The sequence below is a fragment of the Oryzias latipes genome, chromosome 13, assembly GCF_053564925.1.
Source record: "Oryzias latipes strain Hd-rR chromosome 13, Olatipes_Hd-rR_3.1".
NCBI classification, from domain to species: domain Eukaryota; kingdom Metazoa; phylum Chordata; class Actinopteri; order Beloniformes; family Adrianichthyidae; genus Oryzias; species Oryzias latipes.
Genome location: NC_136249.1, coordinates 17,730,541 through 17,755,498, shown reverse-complemented (window position 1 = coordinate 17,755,498; position 24,958 = coordinate 17,730,541). Strand labels below are relative to the sequence as shown.

The 24,958-nt window shown below is 43.7% G+C and overlaps 2 protein-coding genes across 3 annotated transcripts; both read right to left on the bottom strand.

Moving 5' to 3' along the window:
- Positions 1-16: 16 nt before the first annotated feature.
- On the bottom strand, positions 17-14,493 carry wdfy1 (WD repeat and FYVE domain containing 1). The gene is made up of 12 exons (XM_004075716.5): positions 14,205-14,493; positions 13,508-13,575; positions 13,363-13,436; positions 13,237-13,291; positions 11,713-11,863; positions 11,522-11,634; positions 6,721-6,847; positions 4,863-4,968; positions 4,690-4,791; positions 4,485-4,615; positions 4,299-4,407; positions 17-2,642 (listed from the first exon to the last, which is right to left on the bottom strand). The coding sequence occupies exons 1-12, from the start codon at positions 14,339-14,341 to the stop codon at positions 2,583-2,585; spliced, it is 1,233 nt and encodes a 410-aa protein (XP_004075764.1). The 5' UTR covers positions 14,342-14,493; the 3' UTR covers positions 17-2,582.
- Positions 14,494-17,330: 2,837 nt separating this feature from the next.
- Positions 17,331-23,989, bottom strand: serpine2 (serpin peptidase inhibitor, clade E (nexin, plasminogen activator inhibitor type 1), member 2). Of its 2 annotated transcripts, none has more exons than XM_004075472.3 (9): positions 23,696-23,989; positions 22,735-23,013; positions 22,357-22,584; positions 20,211-20,408; positions 18,456-18,654; positions 18,287-18,384; positions 18,013-18,099; positions 17,849-17,932; positions 17,331-17,778 (listed from the first exon to the last, which is right to left on the bottom strand). In XM_004075472.3, the coding sequence occupies exons 1-9, from the start codon at positions 23,697-23,699 to the stop codon at positions 17,741-17,743; spliced, it is 1,215 nt and encodes a 404-aa protein (XP_004075520.1). In that variant the 5' UTR covers positions 23,700-23,989; the 3' UTR covers positions 17,331-17,740. The 2 variants fall into 2 exon arrangements, with proteins under 2 accessions (XP_004075520.1, XP_078812694.1); XM_078956568.1 differs by lacking the exon at positions 23,696-23,989 and adding an exon at positions 23,110-23,692.
- Between the last annotated feature and the right edge of the window lie 969 nt (positions 23,990-24,958).

Here is a 24,958-nt window from a genome sequence, read left to right as displayed (position 1 = left end):
AACATAAAAGCAGCCAGACTTTTCAAACATCTTTATTAGAGATCAGTCATTTTTCCTCTTTGTGTTCTGGTGGAAAGGACAATGGAGAGATCCACATTAGTCCTGGATGATCAACAAAAGCTTTTAAAAACACAGAAATCTGAAAAAGAACAGGGGAGGGGGTATGTTTCTGCATTTGTATAGGGAAGACGATAAGATCCGAAGTCATAGTGTCTTGGAAAATGAATCATCTTTCCATCAAAATAATGAGAATTCAGGAGATGGCTCCATCATGACAACAAGCTCCGATAAGGAGGCAAAAATCCATTTCCGTTCTCGCAGTTGTTGCTGATGAATTATGAGCACTGTTCCTGCAAACAGCCAATCAGGGCGTTGATCCTGCCTTCATAAAGATGGGTCTGATTCAAGGACCAGATGAGATGGATTGACTGGAAGAGGCTCTGATGTCAGACATGGCAGCTCCTGACTGCACCGAGGCGATTAATGACCCGCACGTCTGTGACAGCGGTTCAGGAAGCGTTTACGTGCGGGGGGGGGGGGATGAATCCTCATTTGTGGAAATCAATGATCTGATTACAGATGCTCCAGCAGGCAGGAACAGGTGTCATGGGGCTGATGGGATCTCTTTCTGGCCTGTTTTTGGACAAACCCAAAAGGTGATCACGCCAGCAAACCCGTCTGACCTTCTGTACAGGAACGCATCTTTAAAAGACAAATCACCAATTTTCACGTTTATATATGAAACTCAGTTTCAGCTCTGAAGACAACATGAGGGGGTGAGATGATGGCTCCTTTTACCCATGATTCCCGATCAATTAAAAAAAAGAAGAAAAAAAACAGCACTGAAAATGACGAGTGGAGGGTGGGGCACAGAAAAGTAAACAACAGTTTGTGGAGGTAACAGGGTGTTTTTACTACAAATATAAATACACACAAAACTGGAATGTGACTACATTTTTAACTCCACTCACAGTAAGGCAAGCGTTAGTCTAACATCAGATGATCTGCAGCTGCTATTTACAGTCATGCTACATGGATCCCCCCTCACACCTAATTTGTTTGGTTCCTCACAGATCATTTGTGCATCCCCCACGCTGTGGTACGACTGTTAGGGACAAGCAGAAAACACAACCTCTACAGTCAGAAAGGAGGTGGAAAGCAGAAAGCCAACGCATCAAAGGTTTTGAGATTGAGTTCCGTCTTTAAGGCTTCTGAAAAAAACACAAGGAGCCACGATGTTGGCGAGGAGTTCAGTCCGCTTCTGTTCAGTGATCACAGAACCTCTCCTCTGGGCTTTAGGGACGGGCGCCAATTTTACACCAAGAAAACTTGTAAAAAATTTCTTATGCTTCTAAAGGGGGTAACACTCTTCCTGCTGGTTGCTGTGGCAACAGGTAACCGCCTCCCATACCTCGCTGGGGACTGTGAGGTGGAGGCAGGATCACGGTGGAGCAAACATCTGCAGCTTTTCCCTCATCTTTCCAGACAGACGTTCGGTGATTCATATCCTCATGATGAACAGTTATGGATGGCATGAACTACTGAACATCTACAAATGTAAAACCTCCTGAGAGTGAGTTAAGGCCAGCTAGTGAAAGAGAAGCAGTCATTTCTCCTGTACACAAGAATCTCCAGGTGACGGGAATGAAGAGCGTCTGAAGGGACGTTGGTGCATCACACATTCACTTCACAGCACTACACGCAAAACAGTGCAAACAGGAGACCTTTGTCAAAAGCATTGAATGTATTGAATGTAAACACTTCCATCAATACCATTCCCCCAAAGGAGAAACCATGACAACACACTCGCCCATTGTGCTTCGGTCATTGAAAAAAGCAACGAAAAAAAAAACCCAGAACAATCCAACTTTTTCAAACGGACGATTAGTGACATGTTTACTGAGAAAAAGAGTAGTGCGCCCGCACACACACATGCACGCACGCACACATGCAGGCACGCAGCAACATACAGACATAAACACAGACAAACACATACAGACATAAACACACTGACGGATATACATGTGTGCACAAATGTACACATGCATGCACGCACGCACGCACGCACGCACACACACACACACACGCACGCAGACACACACGCACGCACGCACGCATGCATACACACATGCACGCATTAGCACACGCAAGCACCAACGCATTCAAAAAACACGCACCCACCAACACACATGAACCAATACATACACACATGCACGCATACACCAATGCACCAACACATACACACACTAACAAATTCATACATACACTAACGCATACACACATGCACGCAGCCATCAACTCGTACACACGCACACGCATCAAAACAAACGCAAGCAAACACACACAGAAGCACACAAACGCAAACACGTGCATGAATACGTACACACAAGCACGCACCATGCATGCAAACACAGACACACAGACACACACACACACGCATTCACACGTGTACTTGTACACCAAAGAGCTGAGGATCCTGGGCGTTGAGGGTGGGGGGAAACTGTACAAAGGGGGTTTCCATGACACTAGGAGAAAAGCGGGGTGGGCTTGAGCCAGAGTGGGTACCATGTGGGCCGGGCCAATCAGCGCTGGGAGAAGCCTGTTGCTAAGCTACAGCCAACCACCTGTGTCATATCCCAGATCTGTGAAGACAAACAGATGAGAGTCATGACCTGGATACCTCCGGAGGGTTTCAGTTCAGGACTTTAACATCCCAGTCTGAGTTTTGCTGGACCACATTTCAGACTCTTTCTGCAATCAAAACTACATGACAACAGTAAATAAAACATGGAAAAACTAGAAAGAAAATGACTAATAAGTCTAAAGTAAAGATTGGGCAAAGAGCAGAAAACCATCTTAAGTTAGAACAGATAAAAAAATACATTTTATTCCTTAGGAATGATGCTACAGGGGCCATCAACTCATGTCAAAGAGGAAAAACAGAATTTGGATCAACAAATCATTAAATATGTTCTTTTGAAATGAGACCAGTAATTTAATTGAGGGCGGACATGTTTCAGTGTAACCCATCAATGTGTTAAAGGAATTCTCCTTGTATGCTATGAAACTGCAATAAAGGAAAAGGCAAAAGAAGCAAAAGTACAGATGGCTGAGGGATTGGAACTGAAATTCGGTGCCAAAACACATAAGGTACTACTAGTACCATACATAAATGGGAGTTTTGATACTGTGTTTCAGACATGTCAAATACTTGTCTTCTATTTAGTTTGCTGTACAACTCTAGCCAATCATTTTACCTTTCCAGTGATTGTGGGCAGGCTCATGTAAGAATGGGTGTGGCTGTGAAGGTGGGCGGAGCATCAGCAAAAATGCCAATCGCAAAGTGAGTGAAAGTTTCTCTGTACTTCACACCAAAAGATTGTAAATCAGCGACCTGATGGATCAGTGCTCTGAAAAAAAGACAGTCGTCGTGGCGATTAGCAAGGAAATGTATTAACTTTAGGGTGTGCAAAAATAGGGATGCAGCGCCGCAGTGTCGGAAAAAAGGAAATAAAGCCTCTTAGTCTCATTCAAGTGCTCCCCTTCACTTAGTCACGCTGCTTCATCACACTTAAATGTTTATAGAAAAAACGGGCAGGTTTTTTTCAGTACTGAAGCACTGTTTAGGCACCTGTACCGTTTCAAAAGTGCTGAATAAAAATCTAGACCCATCCCTTCACCTGTCACAGAAACAGATGCACCAGATAAGAGTTTGAAGACCATTACAGTGTGATCATTTTTTATCCATCCATGCGTTTCAGAAAAGGTGTATGGGTAATCATTCTTTAAGACTAATTAATGGTTCCAACTAGGCCTGCACAATATACCGCAAATTTATCGTTATCGCAATATCCAGCTCTGCAATATGCATATCGCAAAAGACAGTGAAAATCGCAATAAATCGTAAACCTTAAATGTGTTAATACAACCTTAAGGCAGCTTGAAGCATTTAACGTTAATCAAATAAATCCCTTTATGCATTTGACCAATCGGATGGACGCCTTCACCTTGTTGACCAATTGGATGGAGGCCTATTATGTTAGATGTTTGTCTCCTATGTCAACGAGGGTCATTTGGAGTATAATTTTTAAACTGTTGCAATGAAATGGGAATGATGTTTTGTTTATTTTGTTATTTGTTTGTATACCGCAAATTATACCGTTATCGCAATATTAATCTTAAATATCGCATATCGCGAGTTTTCCTCATATCGTGCAGCCCTAGTTTCATGCAACTTGAGTTCTGAATGTTTTGTGGTTCACATGCATGAACTATCTGCCACTGAGGACTGTTTTGACCTTAACAATGCGGTCGCTTCCACAAGTGACCATCAAGCCTCTGGAGGGGTCCATGTCCATGTGGGCGATGTTGTGTTTCCCCTCATGGAACGTGGCCAGAGGCGTTCGACTGTGGACACAGCGAGGACAGCAATCAGATCTTTCCTCTGTGAGAACTACGCTGAAGAAGACCAGCTCCTCACTTACTCCTCATCTTTGATGATAGCAAAGCAGTCGTCACACACCCGCACAGGGAACTCGAAGCCCATGATTGGAAAAGTAGAGCGTTTCGAGCTGCATTTTCCACAAACCGCTTTGCCACACTTCCTGCAGTGATGCTGCAGACAAAAAACATGGAGAGATTTTAGGAAAATGCCCCACAATTGGATGAGGACCGAGAGCTTCTCCCCACCTGTCTGAGCCCCAAAGTCTTTGTGTCCCACATCTGCTTGATGTTCCAGAAGAACGGCTGTTCACACTTCTGACAAGAGTCGCTGTCTAACCACTGAGGCGCCTGCAAGAAAGAGCAGCTTTCCAGCACCCAAAACATCTCAGGTGAAGGATGTAGGTTCAGGCGAGGCAAACCTCTTCTCTTTGGGTGTCCATATTCCACACGGCAACGCCTCCGTCTGCTGAGCAGGAGATCAGCTGCCGGGTCAACTGGAGGTAACGGATGGCCTGAACCCGCTCGCTGAAGAGGGAAAGGATTCACACAGTCGCATTTCAAAGTTATTTCTGCTTGCTTAGCGGTTTTGGAGGCTCATTCCTCCAACAGCTCAGACGCTGGAGATAATTCCAACCTCCATGGCAACCATGTACATTCAGAGCATAAAGCCTGCCTCTGAATACTGCACAGCAGTTAGGAGCATAGGGAGGTTTTTCTCACATTGGTACTTAAATATAGAGGATGATGGTCGACATGAATGTGCTTCAGCCTAAAGCTTGTATACTAAACACATCTGTTTAGTATAAAAGCTGAAATCAGATTTAAAGGGTTGTTGGAAAAAAACTAGAATCCTTCTCTGCTCCTTTGAGACATAGATAGACAATTTAATTGGTTCATTTCAAATTAGCAAATCTTTCTGTATTAGCTGGGATTGTATGCACAGGATGGAGCTGTAACAATGAGCATCACATCAGCAGAATGCAGTGGCAGACCCTGCATTACACAGCTGGGCCTTCAGTAGTGCCACGCCTGAATCACTCAAACCCTTAATAAGCATTTTTATGCCTCCAAATAAACTAAATAAACAAAACAGTAAACAAATCTCATTAAGCAACTACAGGCAGCACAAAACATTGAAAATCAATCACATACATTTGGAATATTATTTATTATGATATTTATCATTTCACTCTTCAAAAAATCAGATTATTTGAAGACACAATTCATCCTCTCTTTTCTCAAAAACAGTTCAATCACCCCGTCATGTGAATTATCGCGCTTCAGTTCCGTTCAAAAAGTTGTTCAGTTCAGTTCCGTCACATTTTGCCAAAGTGTGACATGTAAACATTAAACATGACTTAATAGAATGTAAATACAGGCACCGTTTCTGGAGACAACTTGGAAAAGGTCTGTTACTGCCCTCTAGTGAGGAGGTTGGAGAATGCAACATCAATTCCTCCTTTACTTACCGTTAAAACAGAAATGACAGCAATAAAACTAAAAACTAACTTGAATAATTGTATCTAAACTTATCGCAGGAAACAGCTAAATCCCACACTCTAGAACTTTAAATCCTGTGGGTTTTTTTTATACATAGGTCCCGATAAAAGCCATCAAAACATTTTTACTGATTTTGTAAATTGATGTTGATAAATATATAGATATATTGATAATAAATATTTGCTGATGACGTCTGCATCTAGGAGGTGGGGAAGAATTCGAGAAATCTGTCAAACAGCTGAGGATTGGAGAAACAGCGTTCCCTCGTTGAATGTGAGGGATGCGTTCCATAAATAGCCCACGATATGTGAAATCCATGAAGCAGGATTAGAGAGGAAGCAGGAAAACTCCTCACTACACACTCAATCCACTTTTCTCAGACACACGTGAGCATCTTTACACTTATCTATCTTGTTTAAACTCTCAGTTCAAAACTTCATTCAAATTAAATCCAGTTTTGTAAAAATAATACAAAGATCTGATCAGAATGAGGATTTATCCAACTCTGGCAAGTTGCACGTGCAGTGTCTCTGCAGAAGACACTGCACGGAGGGGATTGATTGACAAGCTCAACAGCCAATCAGGATGCAAAACTGTTTTTACATTGTTAGCTGGTGTCTGCAGACATCCGAGGCTTTCTAAAAAGAGGATGAAGACGTCAGGAATGTTCTTCTGACCATTTCTGACATTCCACTTGATTGTTTTATGACATTCAGAGCTTTGCAGTTTTGCTTTTTCTTCTTCAAGCTACATTAATGGGGGGTGGGGTGTACTTACTGATGTCCCTGCAGCAGTAGCGTCCGCCCCTTGCGGCCGCCGATGTCCCACATGATCACACTGTGATCCGAGGCGCCTGAGAAGAGCAGCCTCTGGACGGGATCCCACCACAAGGCTCCAACGCTTCCTGCAAACAAACATGTTGTTTCACCCTTAATAGGTTTTCTAACGTGGTGGCGCCCCCTAGTGTCTGCAGGGACAACTGCAGTCAGCTCCAGATCAACAACCTGACCTGAAATGATCAAAATGAGTAAAAATGTCAAACAATTTTAACAACAAAAAAATACTAATTGAAATTTTTAGAAACATATAAATAAAAAAATTTGAATGCTAAAAGTATGGAGAGAAATTAGACTCAGTCGGATTTGTGCGTGCGTAATTCTTGATGTGTGCGTAAATTAGGATTTGTGTATGCATATTCTTGCTTTGTGCGTGCGTAAATTAGGATTTGTGCATAAATTTGGATTTGTGCGTGATTTGTTAATCATATTATACGTTTTGTGTATAAGTTCAAAAAATATAAAATAAAAAAAATACAAAATGCAATTTACGTATGCACAAATTAAGATTACAACAGCTTGAAACTACTTACACACACACACGTCTTTAAAAAACACGCACGAATCCTTTGTTACGCACACACGAAGCCAAAGTTACGCACGGATCTACCGTGAGACTGTTTTCACGTCTCACAAATTCGTCCGTAAGTCTTCTTTCTCTTCTTTCTCTTTCGGCTTTTCCCATCAGGGGTCGCCACAGCGAATCATCCTTTTCCACCTCACTCTATCATGGACATCTTCTACCCTAACATTAGCCAACTTCATGTCCTCTGTTAAGACATCCATGTATCTCCTCTTTGGCCGTCCTCTTGCCCTCCGGCCAGGCAGCTCCATCTCCAACATCCTTCTACCAATATATCCACTATCCCTCCTCTGAACATGTCCAAACCATCTCAGTCTGGCTTCTCTGACTTTGTCGCTGACACAGGCAACATGAGCCGTCCCTCTGATGTACTCGTTCCTTATCCTGTCTAACCTGGTCACTCCTAAGGAGAACCTCAACATCTTCATCTCTGCTACCTCCATCTCAGCCTCTTGTCTCTGTCTCACTGCTACCGTCTCTAACCCATAGAGCAGAGCTGGTCTCACCACTGTCTTGTACACCTTTCCTTTGAGTCTTGCTGGCACTCTTCTGTCACACAACACTCCTGACACTTTCCTCCAACCGCTCCAACCTGCCTGCACTCGCCTCTTCACCTCTTTTCCACAATCCCCATCACACTGAACTATTGACCCCAAGTACTTAAACTCCTGCACCTTCTTCACCTCAGTCCCCTGTAACCTAACGCTTCTACCTTGATCCCTCTCGTTCAGACACATGTATTCTGTCTTACTACGACTGACCTTCATACCTCTTCTTTCCAGAGCAAACCTCCACCTCTCTAGCTGTTCCTCCACCTGCTCTCTACTCTCACTGCAAATTACAATGTCATCCGCAAACATCATTGTCCAGGGAGATTCCTGTCTTACCTCGTCTGTCAGCCTGTCCATCAGCATAGCAAACAAAAAAGGACTCAAAGCTGATCCTTGGTGTAGTCCCACCTCCACCTTGAACTCCTCTGTCTGACCTACAGCACATCTCACCACCGTCATACTTCTCTCATACATGTCCTGAACTACTCTGACATACTTTTCTGCCACTCCAGACGACCTCATACAGTACCACAGCTCCTCCCTCGGCACCCTGTCATACGCCTTCTCTAAATCTACGAACACACAATGCAGCTCCTTCTGACCTTCTCTGTACTTTTCCATCAACATTCTCAAAGCAAAAATGGCATCAGTGGTGCTCTTACGGGGCATGAAACCATACTGCTGCTCACAAATCTCCACCTTCTTCCTAAGCCTGGCTTCCACTACTCTTTCCCACAGCTTCATTGTGTGGCTCATCAACTTTATTCCTCTATAGTTGCTGCAGTTCTGCGTGTCACCCTTGTTCTTAAAGATTGGGACCAGAACGCTTCTCCTCCATTCCTCAGGCATCTTCTCACTCTCTAAAATCCTATTGAACAACCTTGTTAGAAATTCCACTGCTGTCTCTCCTAAGCACTTCCATACCTCCACAGGTACGTCATCAGGACCAACGGCCTTTCCGCTCTTCATCCTTTTCAGAGCCTTCCTAACCTCATCCTTTCCAATCTCTGCTACTTCCTGCTCCACAACAACCACATCTTCCTCCCTTCTTTCCCTGTCATTTTCCTCGTTCATCAGCTCCTCAAAATACTCCTTCCATCTTTTCTGTACACTCTCTTGGGTTGTTAGCACCTTTCCATCTCTGTCCTTAATCACCCTTATCCTATTATAATCACCCTTAAATTCGTCCGTAAGTGCTGCGTTTAAATACCAGTGGAATGCTCGGTCATTAGACTTTTCCTATCAGCCTTCCCTTCTAAACGTATTTCCTTCAGTGGGTGTAGCAGGGCTTAAAAAAACTTTAAAGGAAAATAATAATTATTATCTGAGAATATGACGTTCAATTTTAAACGCTAATATATATATTAAAAGTATATTATTCTCCGAGACACCAAATTGATACAAAATGCGTAACAGGAACAACCAGTAGGGGGCACTGTTTTTTTTCTTCTGGAAAAATCAAAGGCAGTCACACTGAGAGAGTCACGGGAAGAATGGCGGCCCATCTCGGTGGTCAGCGCCCCGAAGTAAGTAGCCTCTATGTTCAACACTAACATCTACTGTCTTCATGTATTGATTGAGTCATTGTCTGGATACGTTTAGAAGGGACGGCTGATAGGAAAATTCTAATGACCGAGCATTCCACTGGTATTTAAACGCAGCACTTACAGACGAATTTGTGAGACGTGAAAAGAGTCTCACGGTAGATCCGTGCGTAACTTTGGCTTCGTGTGTGCGTAACAAGGGATTCGTGCGTGTTTTTTAAAGACGTGTGTGTGTAAGTAGTTTCAAGCTGTTGTAATCTTAAATTGTGCATACGTAAATTGCATTTTGTATTTTTTTTATTTTATATTTTTTGAACTTATACACAAAACGTATTATGTGAGTAACAAATCACGCACAAATCCAAATTTATGCACAAATCCTAATTTACGCACGCACTAAGCAAGAATATGCATACACAAATCCTAATTTACGCACAAATCAAGAATTACGCACGCACAAATCCGACTGAGTCTAATTTCTCTCCATATAAAAGGGATAATGTACAGACAATCATGACTTTGTTTTGGCATTTTTTGGGGGATTATTTTGTGTAAATATTTATGTTCAACATGTACAAATAGATGTATAAAATATTTTAAGATTAACGGTGGTAATGAATCAAATTTTTCCTCTACCCACTCCTTTTTGGAGCACTTCCTGTTTATCATGTTTATCCTCATATTTAACCCTTTTATTTTGAAAAATCAAACCTATATTTTCATTTCCAGCAAAGACTGAATAGGCCCAAAAATCTGAGTTTACTAAAACATAAGTCCAAATAAATGTTCTGTCTGATCCCACAACTTAAATTTCCCATAAAAAATGGGCTCTAATCACAACCAACTTCTGGAAGTTCCTACTTATCAGCGATGACTCCATGTTTTCTGGAGCCTATCAGCAGAGACGCATGTTGTGTTGGAATACAAAGGCCCTTTGACCTTCACGGCAGTCACACGCCGAGAGCCGGGCTGATAAGGGAGGCATTCATTGGAGCTGTGGAGCGACAACATCTAAACGACCCTTGAAGCTTCTCTGGTCTGACTCACCCTCAGAGAACCACACGTCTGAAGGCTAAAAGCCGCCTTTCAAATGTTTTGGTGATCTGATGCTGCTGGAAAGTGTGATGGTAGTGAGGCTGAAACTAGTGGGCAGGAATGAATCCACCGTTTCCTGAAGGAAAACGCTTCTTCACGGATTAAAAGAGAGAAAAACCTTTACATTTGGAGTAAAAGCTAAGAATGCATTTAAATTGTGTTGCTTTTTAACTACTTAAAGCTTCAAGGTTCTGAAAGTGCTGATGCATCTGACTGAAGAACCCAAAGAACTCTGCAGACTCAGGTCAGCAAAAACTGCCGAAAACAGCCAAGAGCTTCTATATGACCCCCCCAAACACACACACACACACACACACTTCCTCGTAATGTTAGTTTGTGTTGACATGTGTTGTGGTAATATGTTAGAGATACTTAATTAAAAAAAATTTAAAAAGTCAGAGGACGGCTTTACTCTGAGAGTCGATGGTGGAGAGACAAACGCTTCTGAAAGTTAAACCTAAAGATCTTATTTCAGCAGATCCAGATCTAAACACATCCACTGGATGGAAGGTTTTCTAAAAAAAAATAAACATCAGTCCAGCTAAACAGTCGTCACAATAAAAAAAAAACCTGACAAAGTTTAGATAAATAAAACAGAGAAAGTGAGACATTCAGAGATGTAGAAACTGCTGAGGAATGAAGATGATGAGTCACAATGAAGTTATGGGGAAGAGTGGAGGAAGCCAGACTGAGGTTAAGTGAACATCTGTGAACAGCAGTTTGGTTTCATGCAGACAAAGAGAACAACAGATGCTTGCTTTGAGGATGTTCTTCTGGAAAAGAACAGAGATGATCAGAAGGAGCTGTGGTTTGGATGAGGAGGTCCGGGGTGACGGAGGAACGGAGAGTGTGGAAGAAGCCAAAAGACTATGAAGATGAAGGAAGTATCTGGTCTTTGTTCTCCTGTGGAATCAAGTCCTGGAGAAATCACAAAAAACTACGTGTGTACGTGTGCGCACGTGCGTTTACCTTCGTGGCCCTTCAGCGTGGTGACTATGGAGTACGTCTGCCTCTCCAGCTTCAGCATGGTGACCTGTCCAGAGAAGTCGCCCACAAAGGCGTGCTGCGTCTCGTGGTCGTATCTGAGCACAGAGTCAGGGCTCCAACAGTCATTTCCTGTTCCTGTCTCCAGTCAGCGGATCATTGTTCCAGAAGGATACTGCAGGCAGGAGGCCCAGGTGGAGAAGCAGTGCCTCCCCAGCATGCTGCCACTCTGTGTGCACATCCAGCTCAGGCTCTTGTCATGGCCGGTGCTCACCAGCCACTCGCTCTCCAGGGAGAAAACCAAGGCCGACACGCGGTTCTGGTGGGCTGCAACGACAAAACCGAGTTACAGAACTGCAGTTAAACTGGAAAGACTGGAGTGGCTTCTTCAGGGAGCAGAACCGCTCTTTGGACAGGAACCCATCTTCAGTCAACAAAGTACTCCTGTATGATCATTCCTCAAAGCCTCATCTATAGGTGGTCATCCTGAAACCATCCGTTTGTTCTGCATCCACTACATTCTTCGTGTATGTTCATGCCCCTGCAGACTCATGTTCATGTGTTTGTGTTCCTCCAGCAGCCTCTGAACATCACTGACGCTGAGATGAATCATCAGCTTCTTCACACTAAGGCTACATTCACAGTGACGTACGTTCAAGCGACCACTTCCAATGAAAAGTTGACTTAAATGTGCATAAAAGCAGGTTCTGGGCTTCTGCTTTCAAAACTCTTGCGTTCACGCATACCTACGCTCGTTTTTAAGCTTGTTTGTGGGCTCCACCTACAAAACGCGCAGCCATTGGACAAGTGTTGAACGCTAAACCTGGTTGAACTTTGACCAATCAGGAACTCAGATATGGTAGTGACGTATGGATGGTGTCCTCTTTAAGTCACAGAGGTGCCAACCTCGGTAAACATGCCCCTGGAGGAGAAATTAATAATTGTTGGTTGTGCCCAACCAGAATTATATAACAGCAAGTCTTTCATATGTCGGAATAGAACTGTGAAAATAAATAAATAAATAAATAAAAAACCCTGCAGCAAGATTTGGGATATTTGCACCGCTTCAACCTTTCAGACCAAGCCTCTTCCAATTGTAGGTTGACGACATGCGCTGGTAAACAGTAGAGAAAACAAAAAAGACACTGCCCCCTGTTCGTCCTGTGTGAACATCATATACGTTCTGTTGTTGCGATCTCAAATGCGCGTCACATGCCCGGTGTGAACGTAGTTTAACACGTGGAGTAAAGGTGCAAACATCACGATCTTTAAACTCAAAATGTTGTTCATGTTGGAACTACGAAGCTAAATGTTGCTGCGGATGACGGAGAGCAGACGTTGGAGGTTCCTCTGAGAATGGAAGATGAGGATCAACCAAAGGGGATTTTTTTTTTATGTCTCCCAAACTGAAACCAAAAGTACGGGGTGAACGGGGACCTTCTCAGGGTCTGATGTGTGGTATATGCCTGTCAGGAGATTCAATCAAATCAAAGCAGCACGAGTTGAAACTCCATGACACAGACCAAACTGGGCTTGAAAGGTTTCTGCTGAGAAAAGGATCTGAAACAAAAGGTTTTTTTCCCCGAACGCATGATGTGAGCCACATTCCCTCCAAGAGCGTAAGGCCATAAGGCTTCCTCTCCACACAGCTTCACCTTCCCTTCCAAACATCCCAGACTCATTCATGACCTCCGTCTCACCTGGATATGTCTTGACATGGTTCATCTTGTTGAAATCTTCAGAGATGAGAAACTCCTACCAAATAAACGCTTTCAGTCTCAGACCACAGAGAAACGAAAGCACATGGGTTTGAACCCCTCACGTACCACGACCGATCCATTGTCCTGTCCTATGAAGATCCGTCTGCTGTCATGGTGGTACGACATGCAGGAGCAGGGCGCTGGAGGAGACAGGAGAGTGGGACTGAGCAAAAATAGAAGGTTCAGGTATGTGCGAGGCCGTCTTACTTACACGAGACGGTGTGGTAGATGCTGGGCCAGTACTGACCGCTGTCTCTCTTCAGCCACACTCGGATGGTCCTGCAGGGAAAGTGACACATTTCTACACTTCACACCTTAAGGTTGCTCACAGAAAACATGGTTCTTAGTGATGAGGGGACGTTTTGGTGGGGAACACTCTTCTCTAAAGGCTTCTGAAGAAGCTCATCTCAATTCCTGCTTCAGAGGAAACCTTTTCTCTTATTTGGTGGTGAACGGCCCTTATGACGATGGGGCCACAGCCGTGCTGCCGTCGTGTCGTATAGAATCCTTCGTGAGAGCGTGAGATGTTTGTGAAGTCAGTATTTCTGCTATCCGTCAACAATCTGGATTCGGTATGAACAAAATTCGGTTCGTGAAAAGTTTTTGCGTAAATCCGTGAGCTCCGGGTCAGAACGAACCGTAATGGAAACCTTAAATAGTCAGAAAATCGCTGTTTGGTTCTGTTTCTGTTTGTTTGTTTATACATGCTGGGAGTTGCTGGGATTTCTCTTCCGGTGTTTTACGCCCTCCTCGTTGGATTTACGGAAAACTCGAACAGAAACGGTCGGGGGTTTGGGGGCTTCTTTTGGTGCTGTCTGTGTTAAAAGCAGCGCGCGCACGAACATGAACGGGCATTAACCAGCAAATAGACTGATCCCGCTAGCAGCTAGCCTGCTGGCAGGACTCACCTGTCCTCGCTGACCGTGATCACTCCATCCTCCTTCGGGATGAGCACGGCGGCGTTGACAGCGTCCGTGTGGCCCTCGATCTTGTTCAGCAGAACCGGTCTGGCGGTCTGGGGCCTCGAGTGGATCTCCGCAGCCATGGTTTTTCGGAACCGACAGCGTTTGTTTTCCCACAAATGAGGTTCCTCCTAAGGCGCGAGCCACTGCGGATCAGCTGACTCCACAGCCTCTGCGATTACCGTAAAGACTGCGGGCGCGCGCGCCGACAAAGCTCGCGACTCTCTCTGATCGCATTTTTCTGATAGGGATTACCACGTGATTGGGGTTAGGAGCGATTTAGGGAGCACAATTAAAGAGGGGAAATCCCTTCAACGCAAATTTAAAGACCTTGGAGATGATTTCCTCTTACTTTTGATCTGACTTTTTAAAAAATATTTTATTGAACTGTTGCATTATTTTTTTAGTGCTTGAAATATACCAATAAATCAAATGAAAATACAGAAGATGATGGTAGAACGCCCGGGAACATGAATGCCATCATCATCAGCTTTGACCTGTAGTTCACTGCAGCTTCAGAGGAGTGAAGTTGATCTCAGAAGCAGAGTCAGTCAGGAAATACAGTATGAACTCTCCAGACTTCTGGTCCAGGTTCTGACTTTGGAGCAAAGATGGATGAAGAAGACAAACAGATCCCCAAACCAAGTGAGAGCATGAACAGAGGGTAAAGACTTTTACTGAAGGAGACACCCAGCATCTACTATAGGTCATGTCTGACCTATATGTGTCTGCCAAAGATTCCATCCATCCATCTACAGAAACCAGCTGAATCCCTTTCAGGATCACAGGGTTCCTGGAGCCTATCCCCATTATATTGTTGAAAGAAGACAGGGTTCCCCCTGAACCGGTTGCCAGTCTGTCGAGGGCCCCACACAGACACACACACACACCCACACACACACAGGGGCAATGCAAAGACGCAGTTAACCTACGAAGCATGTTTTTGGACTGCCAGAGAAAACCCACACGTGAACCAGGAGAACATGCAAAGTCCACACATTGAGGCAAGAGCACTGACCACTACACACCCATTTGCCCCCCCCCATTTAAAAAGATTTTAACTCATTTCAACAATAGAAACAGATGTGCTGAGTGGCACTGAATTCCTTTAGATAACTTTTTTTCCTCTGCTAACATAAAAAACAAAGGTTTTTGCAGCCTGAGATGTTTCACCTGAAATTAAAATCATAATCCACAGACAACCAGCAGTTTGTTACATGTGAAGATCAGATGCTTCAGATTCTTTCAAATGTCTTTGTATTTTTTTCAATTTTAAAAAGTGTCTTAGTTCATGACTGCAACAGTACCAACTCCAAACTGAATGGAGCAGTGGCGGTTCTACCCTGAATTACTCCCCGGGCGAGACCCTCCTCTGCCCCCCCCCCCCATAGAGTCACTTTGTCCATTTATTGTAACTGAAAATACAGTTAGGAAATATTTAATAAACACAAATAATCTGAAATAAATATTATAAACTACAAATCACACAAATAATACACTAGAATAAATGTAACTGCAGCACTAAGAACAGAAAACACTAACTAAAACCTAACCTTTGTGGCCTTCCTGATGCAAGCTTGTCAATAACGTCATCATATGAAATCTGCTCCCCCCCTGAATGATTGATACTAACAACAGCAGGTTAGTGAGTTGCTCCTGAGACATTGATCTCAGGTATGACTTGATCAACTGGAGTTTTGAAAAGCTAGCAGCAGCAGCAGCAGCAGCAGCAGCAGCAGCAGCAGCAGCAGCAGCAGCAGCAGCAGCAGCAGCAGCAGCAGCAGCAGCAGCAGCAGCAGCAGCAGCAGCAGCAGCAGCAGCAGCAGCAGCATGCTACCATCACAGCTTATTTAACATTATGAACTAATATACAACAATAAAACACAACAAAAACTTTGTGTTACAGCAGAGCAGACAGACACACGAATCATAACTAATGTAACAAGTTAAGGCAGAGCAAACATTTAAGAATAAATATCTTAAAAATGACGTTATTTGCAATATTTGGGCCTCCTTCAGTTTTGGTCATGATAGACCAAACAAGAGATTTTTCCTCTGCAACGTTGTTGTAGGGCAGGTAGCGTTCGAATTTAGAAAACGTGCATCTAGTTATGCGATATTACCCTTTTCTTTGTCTCTTTTCTCCTCTTCTTCTCTTTTCTTTCTAAATTGGGCACCAGCTTTGACCTTTTTTCTCCATATTTCAGATGTTTTTGCATTTAGCATAAATGTCCTGACATAGGTATCAAGTCTGTCGACTAAACCAACTGTCATCTAAGTGAAGAATTTTTTTTGTTTTCCCATTTTTTATTTGGGCATTTCACACAAAAATAACCAAAAAAGCATGATTTTTTTATACCTTTTTTATACCCGCAGCCCCCCCCCCCCCCCCCGTTCGTCATACATTTCCAGAAGGAGCGCGTGCAGCTGCACCCAGGGGCGCCAATTCGCTACATGGCGGCGCAATTTTTATTTTTTCATCAAGCACTGAGCCGCGGCCCGCGACCGTTGCCCCCCTGGAAGAAGATCCAGCCAGGTTTGCGCATGCGTTTTGCGCTCCGTGCTCACCTCTCAGCCTGCATCCTTCACCCCGCGCCCCCTCCCTTCTCCTTCTTCACCCCGCGCCCCCTCCCTTCTCCTTCTCACACACATTTGCGTCTACTTCTCAAAGACAGGAAAGAGAGCGCAGCTGCGGGGCGGGGGCGCCGCCAGGTTTCAGGCTGTTACAAACTCTGTGATATAAGTAAACCAATAGTGATGCATAAAGTATTTTACAAGAGCTGAGCCGCTGGCGCCGCCCCTCCGTCATTTTTCCGCCCCGGGCGATCGCCCGTATGACCCGTGCCTAAAACCGCTACTGGAATGGAGGAACACATTCATCTGATAACCAATAGGGTCTACCCTCTTCTCTGCATTTGAATATAAAAAGGAAAACAACAAACTTGGATGCTGCATATTTTCATCTGGAGTTTACTTTCGTGTAATTTTATTGGGTTCTTTAAAACACGGAGTCCTAAATACATCAGGATAATTTTAAAATAATCTAGAATTAAAATCTTTGAAACACGAAAACACTTTTCAGCCTTTTATTCTTGCTTGCATTATTCAAACAGGTTTAACAGAAAGGTTCACCAACAAAAAGAACATGCTTTTAAGAGTGTAAAGATGGATGGCAAAAAAGGCACCAAAAAAAAAAAAAAAAATTCTTACAGCCAAAGCGAGACAAAATAAAATAAATGACATTCAAAGTCTTTTAAAAATGCAATAAAGTAAAAAAGTTTAAACACAAAATTAAAACAATTGGAAAACATTTTATCCAGCGTTCTGCGATCCACAAAATGAGTAACATAAAAAGCAATATTTAAAACAAATATCCAGCGTCCACATTTTACATAACAGTTCCCGTAAGGCAGCTTGTGAGCGATCCATGAGCTGGTCAGAGGGGCTCATGGGAGTCTGCCCCAGGGGGTCAGGAGGCAACCTCATGGCTGGTTTATCTGGCCCATGAAGAGAATGGTTCCTGCAGATAGAGAAGCTCAATCCAACAACGTTCCAGACATCTGCGCAGACCTGTGCATGAACTGCTCTACCTGTAGGCTTATGCCGGATGAGGAAGAGGAAGGGTCTGTCCACAGTAACCCATGGCGGGGAGGACCGTGCCAGCAGAATGGTAGCTGTGGACGAAAGCAGTAGATTGTGAAGAAATGCCATCATCCACCTCCCAATGTGTAGAGAAAAGAGCAGAAACCCTAACCGGTGGCAGCTGCAGCTTGTGTCCCATCTTCATTCACAATGATCTTGGCTTTCTGGAGAGCTTTGGACACGTGTAGAGGTTCAGCGCCTGGAACAGCAGGGAAATGTAGTTTTTATTTTCTAATTGAACAATCCCCCCCTTTCACTGTACACATGATGGCAGCAGAGCTACACTCTACACAGCAGGATGCCTCAAACGAGCTGTTCTGTCCCTAATGGACCTTCACGCTGTGAGAACATTCAGAGATGAGGTTCAGAGCGCTGCTCTTACTTACTGATGTGGGAAAAGTCAGCTTTGTCCTGACTGAAAATGTCCGATATTCCCAAGGATGAGAGGGGGGCTTCCAGGTCCACCTCTGCATCTGCAGTGAACCTTCAGAAGAACACACACAGATGAGCGGATCGGGCTGTTTGGAAGTTGCTCAGAGCCGGTATGTGTCTTACTTTGGGATGAACAGGCGGATCTTCCTCATGTGCATCAGTTTGGACCAGGTCTGCACGGTGGCTGTGCTGATATGGGGGGTGATGCTGGACAGGGCCGTGTCTTCTTCAGAGGGCACAACAATGACCATGGTGATGTTGTCGCCGTGGTAGGGCAGCTCGATCACCTTGTATTTGCTCCCTTCAGGGGTGGTGGCCATGCCTGAAAAGTAAAGATCAAAATAGAAGGACGCAGACATTTCAGCCAAAATGGTCCGTTTATAGCAGCAGAAAAGAATTCAGCTCAAGTCTTTGACATTTGTGATCAATCCTGAACAAACAAAAAGCCTTTGTACGCCGAGGGAGAGGGGTCCCTCAGTCCAGTTCTCTTATACAGTAATGCTTCAAACAGACAGTTTCAACGTATATGATACACTCATAATAGGGGGGTATACAAAAACATTATTGGGAACTAACAGTATGACTACTTTAACCTACAGGTATAACTGGGATTACTAAAAGACGTATAAATCACCTGTAAGCTGCAAACACGAGCTTTGCTGTCAGAGACTTAAAGTTTGGTCATGTTCTTCAAAGGTGGGGGGGTGGGGGTATTTATCTTAATACCCATTTCTAAAACAGCTTAAATAAAGTGCTTCCTTGTCTTGTTGCATGCACTTCTGAACTTCCTGTCCTGAATTCCATCAGTAGGAACAAAAATGCACTTTAGAATCAAAAGGCAAGGCCAGCCTCAACTGGATTATCAAGGAGTCCCCGATGGTTTCGTTTGGACAGCCAAAGACAGACGTGAACCTACTCCAAACACAACCTGACAGCTAAGCATGAGCTCAGCTTCACATCAGTGCCGTGTGAAAACTATCTGCTCCCTGCATACACCATCCGTCTAAATATAGCAACTGATTAGTATGACATTTGATTTCACACCAGACCAAATAATGTCGAACCTCCATGGCATGTCTAGAAGCTGTTCCTCTGCTGTGTTTTCACAGATCACCACACCTTCTGGATGAACCACAAACTGAGCTAAAAAAACATCTGAACCAAACAATCCAACATCCAGTTACTCTGACCTTTGTTCCATGGTCTGGGTGAATACTGGACTCTGATTGGCTGCTGGGTGTCCACTAAAATGTGTTAATTTGCACCTATAAAAAGAAGTTCTGGTTAATTAGCCTGAATGTTCTATATTAATGCGCCAGCTTAAACACCAGTTGGTGACCTTAGCAACAGAAACAGGTAACATAGGTCTGTCTTCCTGTCCTTTTCTCTTGCTTACCTTTATTACCCAAAATAGAGTATTTCTTGACATCAAAGCAATCTAGGAAACTACTTTTGGACTTTGTTTTTATAACACGCAGTTTTGCTTCATCTTCTGGACAAAAGCAAGTGGTAATAGGTGAACTTTCCCACTAAACGATGCTTTGGAACACTTAACATGATGTTTAACAAGAAGGCCATACCACTTTCCTCCACTGGTTAGTTCTCATACACAAGCTGCAGCAGAACAAGAGGCAGGTTACCATGACAATGCGTCACACGGCATATCAAATAGTCAGCTTCTTGTGAAAAAAAATTTCAATGTTAAAAAATAAATTACTAATATAAATGATTTCATATTTCTTTCCTTCATAATTGCCCATGCATATCCGAGATGACACCTCGTTGGACATTGTTCCTTACTTCATGGTGAGGAACTCTGATCCTGTTGGCCTGTTTTTAATTTGCATCATGCAGAAAGTTTCTGCCAGAGCTTCTCACCGATGTTAAAGAGCGACAGCTGGGACATCATTGGAACTTTAGAAACGCTTCCGTCAGCCGTGTGGAAGGGTCGCATCTTGGTGTTCTCTGGCTTGAAGCAGGACTTCCACAGGCCTTTGAAGTAGATTGAGTTGATGGCAACCAGACGGGTCATTGCTGGATCCAACAGGTCTGCTTTGAGCAAGCTGGGGATGTGACCTGAATGGAAATACAACAAGAAATCGCCAAGTCATTGGGCCGGTCTACAGTCCGGCCCAATAAAGACGCTCCGGGACCAAGTGAAACATTTATGACTCATCAAGTTCTAATGCACTTTGAGTTTGTTTGAAGACTGAACCAAACAACTGCATTTGGATAAAAAAGAAACCTCTGAGGCTACATACACACCGGACATGTGATGCACGTTCAAGAACCTGCTAAATGGACATTCTTGAACACACTTTAAGCATACGGCGTTCACACTGGACTGTCACTACCCAATACTTGCGCATGTAACAGTACTCACAGTTGGAAAAAGCTCAGTGCAAAATGTCAAAACTCAGCAAATCTTGCTCCAGGCTTTTTCTTCCAGTTTTTATTATGGTGGAATATAAGTATTTGGTCAATAACAAAAGTTCAACTCAATACTTTGTTATATCCCATTTGTTTGCAATGACAGCAGTCAAAAGTCTTCCCAAGGTTTTCACAAGCCGTTGCTGGTATTTTGGCCCATTCCTCCATGCAGATCTCCTCTAGAGCAGTGATGTTTTGGGGCTGTCGCTGGGCAACACAGACTTTCAACTCCCTCCAAAGATTCTCTATGGGGTTGAGATCTAGAGACTGGCTGGTTCACTCCTAGACCTTGAAATGCTTCTTACCAAGCCACTCCTTCGTTACCCGGGCTTTGTCTTTGGGATCGTTGTCATGCTGAAAGACCCAGCCACGTTTCATCTTCAAGGCCCTTGCTGATGGAAGGAGGTTTTTACTCAAAATCTGATAATACATGGCCCCATTCATTCTTAACACAGATCAGTCGTCCTGATCTTTTGCTGAAAAACAGCACCAAAGCATGATGTTTTCACCCCCGTGCTTTACAGTAGGTATGGTGTTCTTTGGATGTAACTCAGCATTCTTTCTCCTCCAAAGTTCTATTTTGGTTTCATCTGATCATAGGACTTTCTCCCAAACCTCTTCTGGATCATCCAACTGCTCTTTAGCAAACTTTAGACGGGCCTGCACATATACTGGATTTAGCAGGGGGACACGTCTGGCGCTGCAGGACTTGAGCCCCTGGCAGCGTAGTGTTACTGATGGTAGCCTTTGTTATTTTGGTCCCAGCTCTCTGCTGGTCACTCACTAGGTTCCCCAGTGTGGTTCTGGGATATTTGCTCACCGTTCTTGTGATCATCCTGACCCCTTGGGGTGAGATCTTGCAGGGAGCCCCAGATGGAGAGAGATTATCAGTGGTCTTGTATGTCTTCCATTTCCTAATAATTGCTCCCACAGTAGATTTCTTCAAACCAAGCTGCTTACCTATTGCAGATTCAGTCTTCCCAGCCTGATGCAGATCAATAATTTGGTTTCTGGTGTCCTTAGACAGCTCTTTGGTCTTGGCCATAGTGGAGTTTGAGTGTGACTGTCTGAGGTTGTGGACAGGTGTCTTATAAATTCATAACAAGTTCAAACAGGTGGCATTAATACAGGTAACGAGTGGAGGACAGAGGATCCTCTTTCAGAAGAAGTTACAGGTCTGTGAGAGCCAGAAATAATGCTTGTTTGTGGGTGACCAAACACTGATTTTTCATCATAATTTACAAATAGATTCCTTAAAAAAAAAAATAATAATAATAATAAATAATCAGACAATATAATTTTTTGATTTTTTCTTCTTCTCATTTTGTCTCTCATAGTTGAGGTTTACCTTTGATGATAATAACAGGCTTCTCTCACATTTTTAAATGGGAAACCTCACAATTTGGTGGCTGACTAAATACCTTTTTGCCCCACTGTACGCACGTTTACATTGAGTTTTCATTGGAGATGTTAGCTTGAGCCCGGTTTGAATGTAGCATAATATTTAATGGGTTTCAGTCAGTTCTGTTGGGATCTGAACCCTCTTCAGCGGTTTTCTACGTTCTTCAAAACCTTTTGAATGTCACATTCCTACCTTTGGTCATGTTTTTGACCCATTTGTTGATCTCGTCAGCAGCAGCGTGGGGGTTGCTGAAGTCAAGAATCCTGCTTTCACACTGAAAGTTGGCTTTGTTTGTGCTCACAAAAGTCTTCTCCATGGGGAACCCCTTCTGGCTGAAGATACCGTTGGCAATCAGAACCGTGTCTTGGTTGGACTTGGAAGTAAGAGTTTTGTGCAACCTCCTCAACATCTTGTAGGGTCCTGAGCAGAAAAAAAGGATTAGATTGATCTTTACCTCCTTAAATAATCTTTCATTTAAAAACAGTAACAACTGTGAGAAATAACTTAGGGTCAGTGTTTGTTCAACTGCATCTCCTGATCTTCTTCTTCCACAGAAGATCCATCTCTTACCATTTTTCTTGTACCGCAGCCCTTTGATGATCTGCCTCCGTGTTTCCCCGTGGGCTCCAGAAAGCAGCATGCCTAAGACGGAAGCCACTCCATGGGGCGAAAGCACCACGTTCTCCAAGGGTCTGGAGCGGACTACTTCCTGAAACACCTGGATGCCAAGATCAGAACCTCGTTCTCCATATGATGGAGCTTGGCACAGCACTTTTTTATATACAAACAGGTTCATCAGTGCACAAAGGCAAACTAGTGATGCGCCTTTCTTCATGATCCCCACTGCACCTGAGGGAGGAGCCAACAACAACAGGTCAGAGGCAGCCCCTCCAACCCCCCCAAAAACATCTCCGTGAAACCATTGAAATGACCGATGAAGGTTACCTGGACATTCCTGTCTGTGGGGGTTCATACCACCCCCCCTGAACAGAAAACACTGCTGTTCACTACTTTGGACTAACTGCCGACTTAACTGTCATCCCGGGAAACAACAAGCTGCTGCACCAACCGACAGGGATCTACGTTCGGTCTCTCGGTTGAGCAGCAGGAATTTGCGCCGTAGTTCTATGTATCCTCAGGAGGAGGACCCACTAACGCAACACGCTTTCAAAAGAGGAAATGTCTTCAAGGAACGTCTCAATAAAGTTTTTATGTATAAGTAATTGCTGAAACATTTTTTTTCTCCCCCCAATTGGTGCACATGGTGACACCCCCCCCCCCCCCCCCCCCCCCCCCGGAATGGTCAGTCCCACAGCGGGGTGCGGCCCCACTTCCCAAAGCTTTCACGCGCCGCGTCAATGAGACGGCTATTTACTCACAAGACCCCCACCCCATCAGATATTTGCCTTTTTTTCTGAGGGGAGGGGGGTCAAATGTCAGGAGTCACTAGTTTAACCCCAATAGAGTCCGTTTTTACGGGCCGTCGAGATCGTTTGCATCACGTCCCTGCAGATGAAACGGCTGCGCTTACCCATCACGAGGAGAGTTGCTCCGACTTTATCACTCAGGTAAACGGTGACCGTATCCGTCCGCCTTCCTATCCAGTAGGCAGCTAACCTGGTCCGGGCTGGGGGTTGACGGTTCTGATCCCGGCGACAGTCAGTTTTATTTCTGACTTCGCCGTTGTTTCTCGGAAGACTTTATCGCTCCGGGCTCCGCCTTCCAGCCAAACAACCGAACGCGAAGCGCGTCTCTCTTGTGCAGTAACTAGCCAAACGGCGAAGCACTCACATCCGTTGGAATTTCAAAATAAAACACAATAAACAGTTAATCCTAATGTGTTTGACTTTATATACAAACGTATACGTGGGCTCTAGATATGTTTCTAATACGCGTTTTATTTCATGACATTTTGCGCTATATTCAGAAATTATGGATGACTAAGGTTATAGTTTTGGGATGACACTCAGAGTTACTTCCGGTATAGTGTTTGTCATGAAGTTCAGGTGCAGTTACCTGTTTGAGAGCAATACTCAGGTCATAACGTGATGCGTAGCACGCTTTCAAGCATTTGCAGTGGTCGAAATACTTCCTGATTTCCCCTACAAATTAAAACAAAACAGCAATTTACTATAATTTAAAAGTGAAATTTAAAAATGAGTTGTTTTTATGTACATTCTACCTCTAATTCTTTCCTCAAAATAGAATTTGCTAACAAACTAAGTTGTGTTGACAGATATGAACACCTGTAAACACCTGGTGAGCCACACAATAAGTGAGGCAGCTCCATGGGATTATTTCAGGGAGAGGAGGGTTTGTCTCCTATTTCTACACTAATTTTGTGACAGTTTCTACACCTAATTGATTTTCCAAAAACCTAAGTGCAAACTTTAAAAGTGTCTTTTATTGAAAAACAATTTCACAACTGTCAGTTATAGTGAAGAAATACTTAAAAATGTGTTATTCATTAACCCTTGTGCTATCCTATGACCCCACCCTTACATTGACGTGTTCTCCCTACCATGACAAAGGTGGATAAAGGTGGAAAGATTTCATGTAATCCATGGACACCAGTGAAGATCACAAATCATTGAAGAAAAAAGGTTCAGCGCACTGTCTAGTGGGTCTACAAGACCCAACTCCCAACATTAAAGTGCCTAGGATAGCACAAGGGATAAAGCATAACGTTTTTGCCATTTCCCATTTCAGTTCAGTTAAATCATTTTAGTATGACTTTGTGGTCACAACTTAATTGAACCTACTGATAACCTTCATTTTAAAAGATGGGAACATG

What these genes read in the sequence shown, in the direction of transcription:
- wdfy1 (XM_004075716.5), bottom strand. Translation starts at nt 14,341, where the DNA reads ATGGCTGCGGAGATCCACTCGAGGCCCCAGACCGCCAGACCGGTTCTG. An exon ending in CTACTGCTGCAGGGACATCA is followed by an intron (nt 4,969 to 6,720) that starts GTAAGTACACCC and finishes TTCCCTCTTCAG; the next exon opens with CGAGCGGGTTCAGGCCATCC. An exon ending in GCTATCATCAAAGATGAGGA is followed by an intron (nt 4,408 to 4,484) that starts GTAAGTGAGGAG and finishes CTGTGTCCACAG; the next exon opens with TCGAACGCCTCTGGCCACGT.
- serpine2 (XM_078956568.1), bottom strand. Translation starts at nt 23,137, where the DNA reads ATGAACCCCCACAGACAGGAATGTCCAG. An exon ending in AGCTGACTTTTCCCACATCA is followed by an intron (nt 18,100 to 18,286) that starts GTAAGTAAGAGC and finishes CTGCTGTTCCAG; the next exon opens with GCGCTGAACCTCTACACGTG. An exon ending in CATCCGGCATAAGCCTACAG is followed by an intron (nt 17,779 to 17,848) that starts GTAGAGCAGTTC and finishes CTCTATCTGCAG; the next exon opens with GAACCATTCTCTTCATGGGC.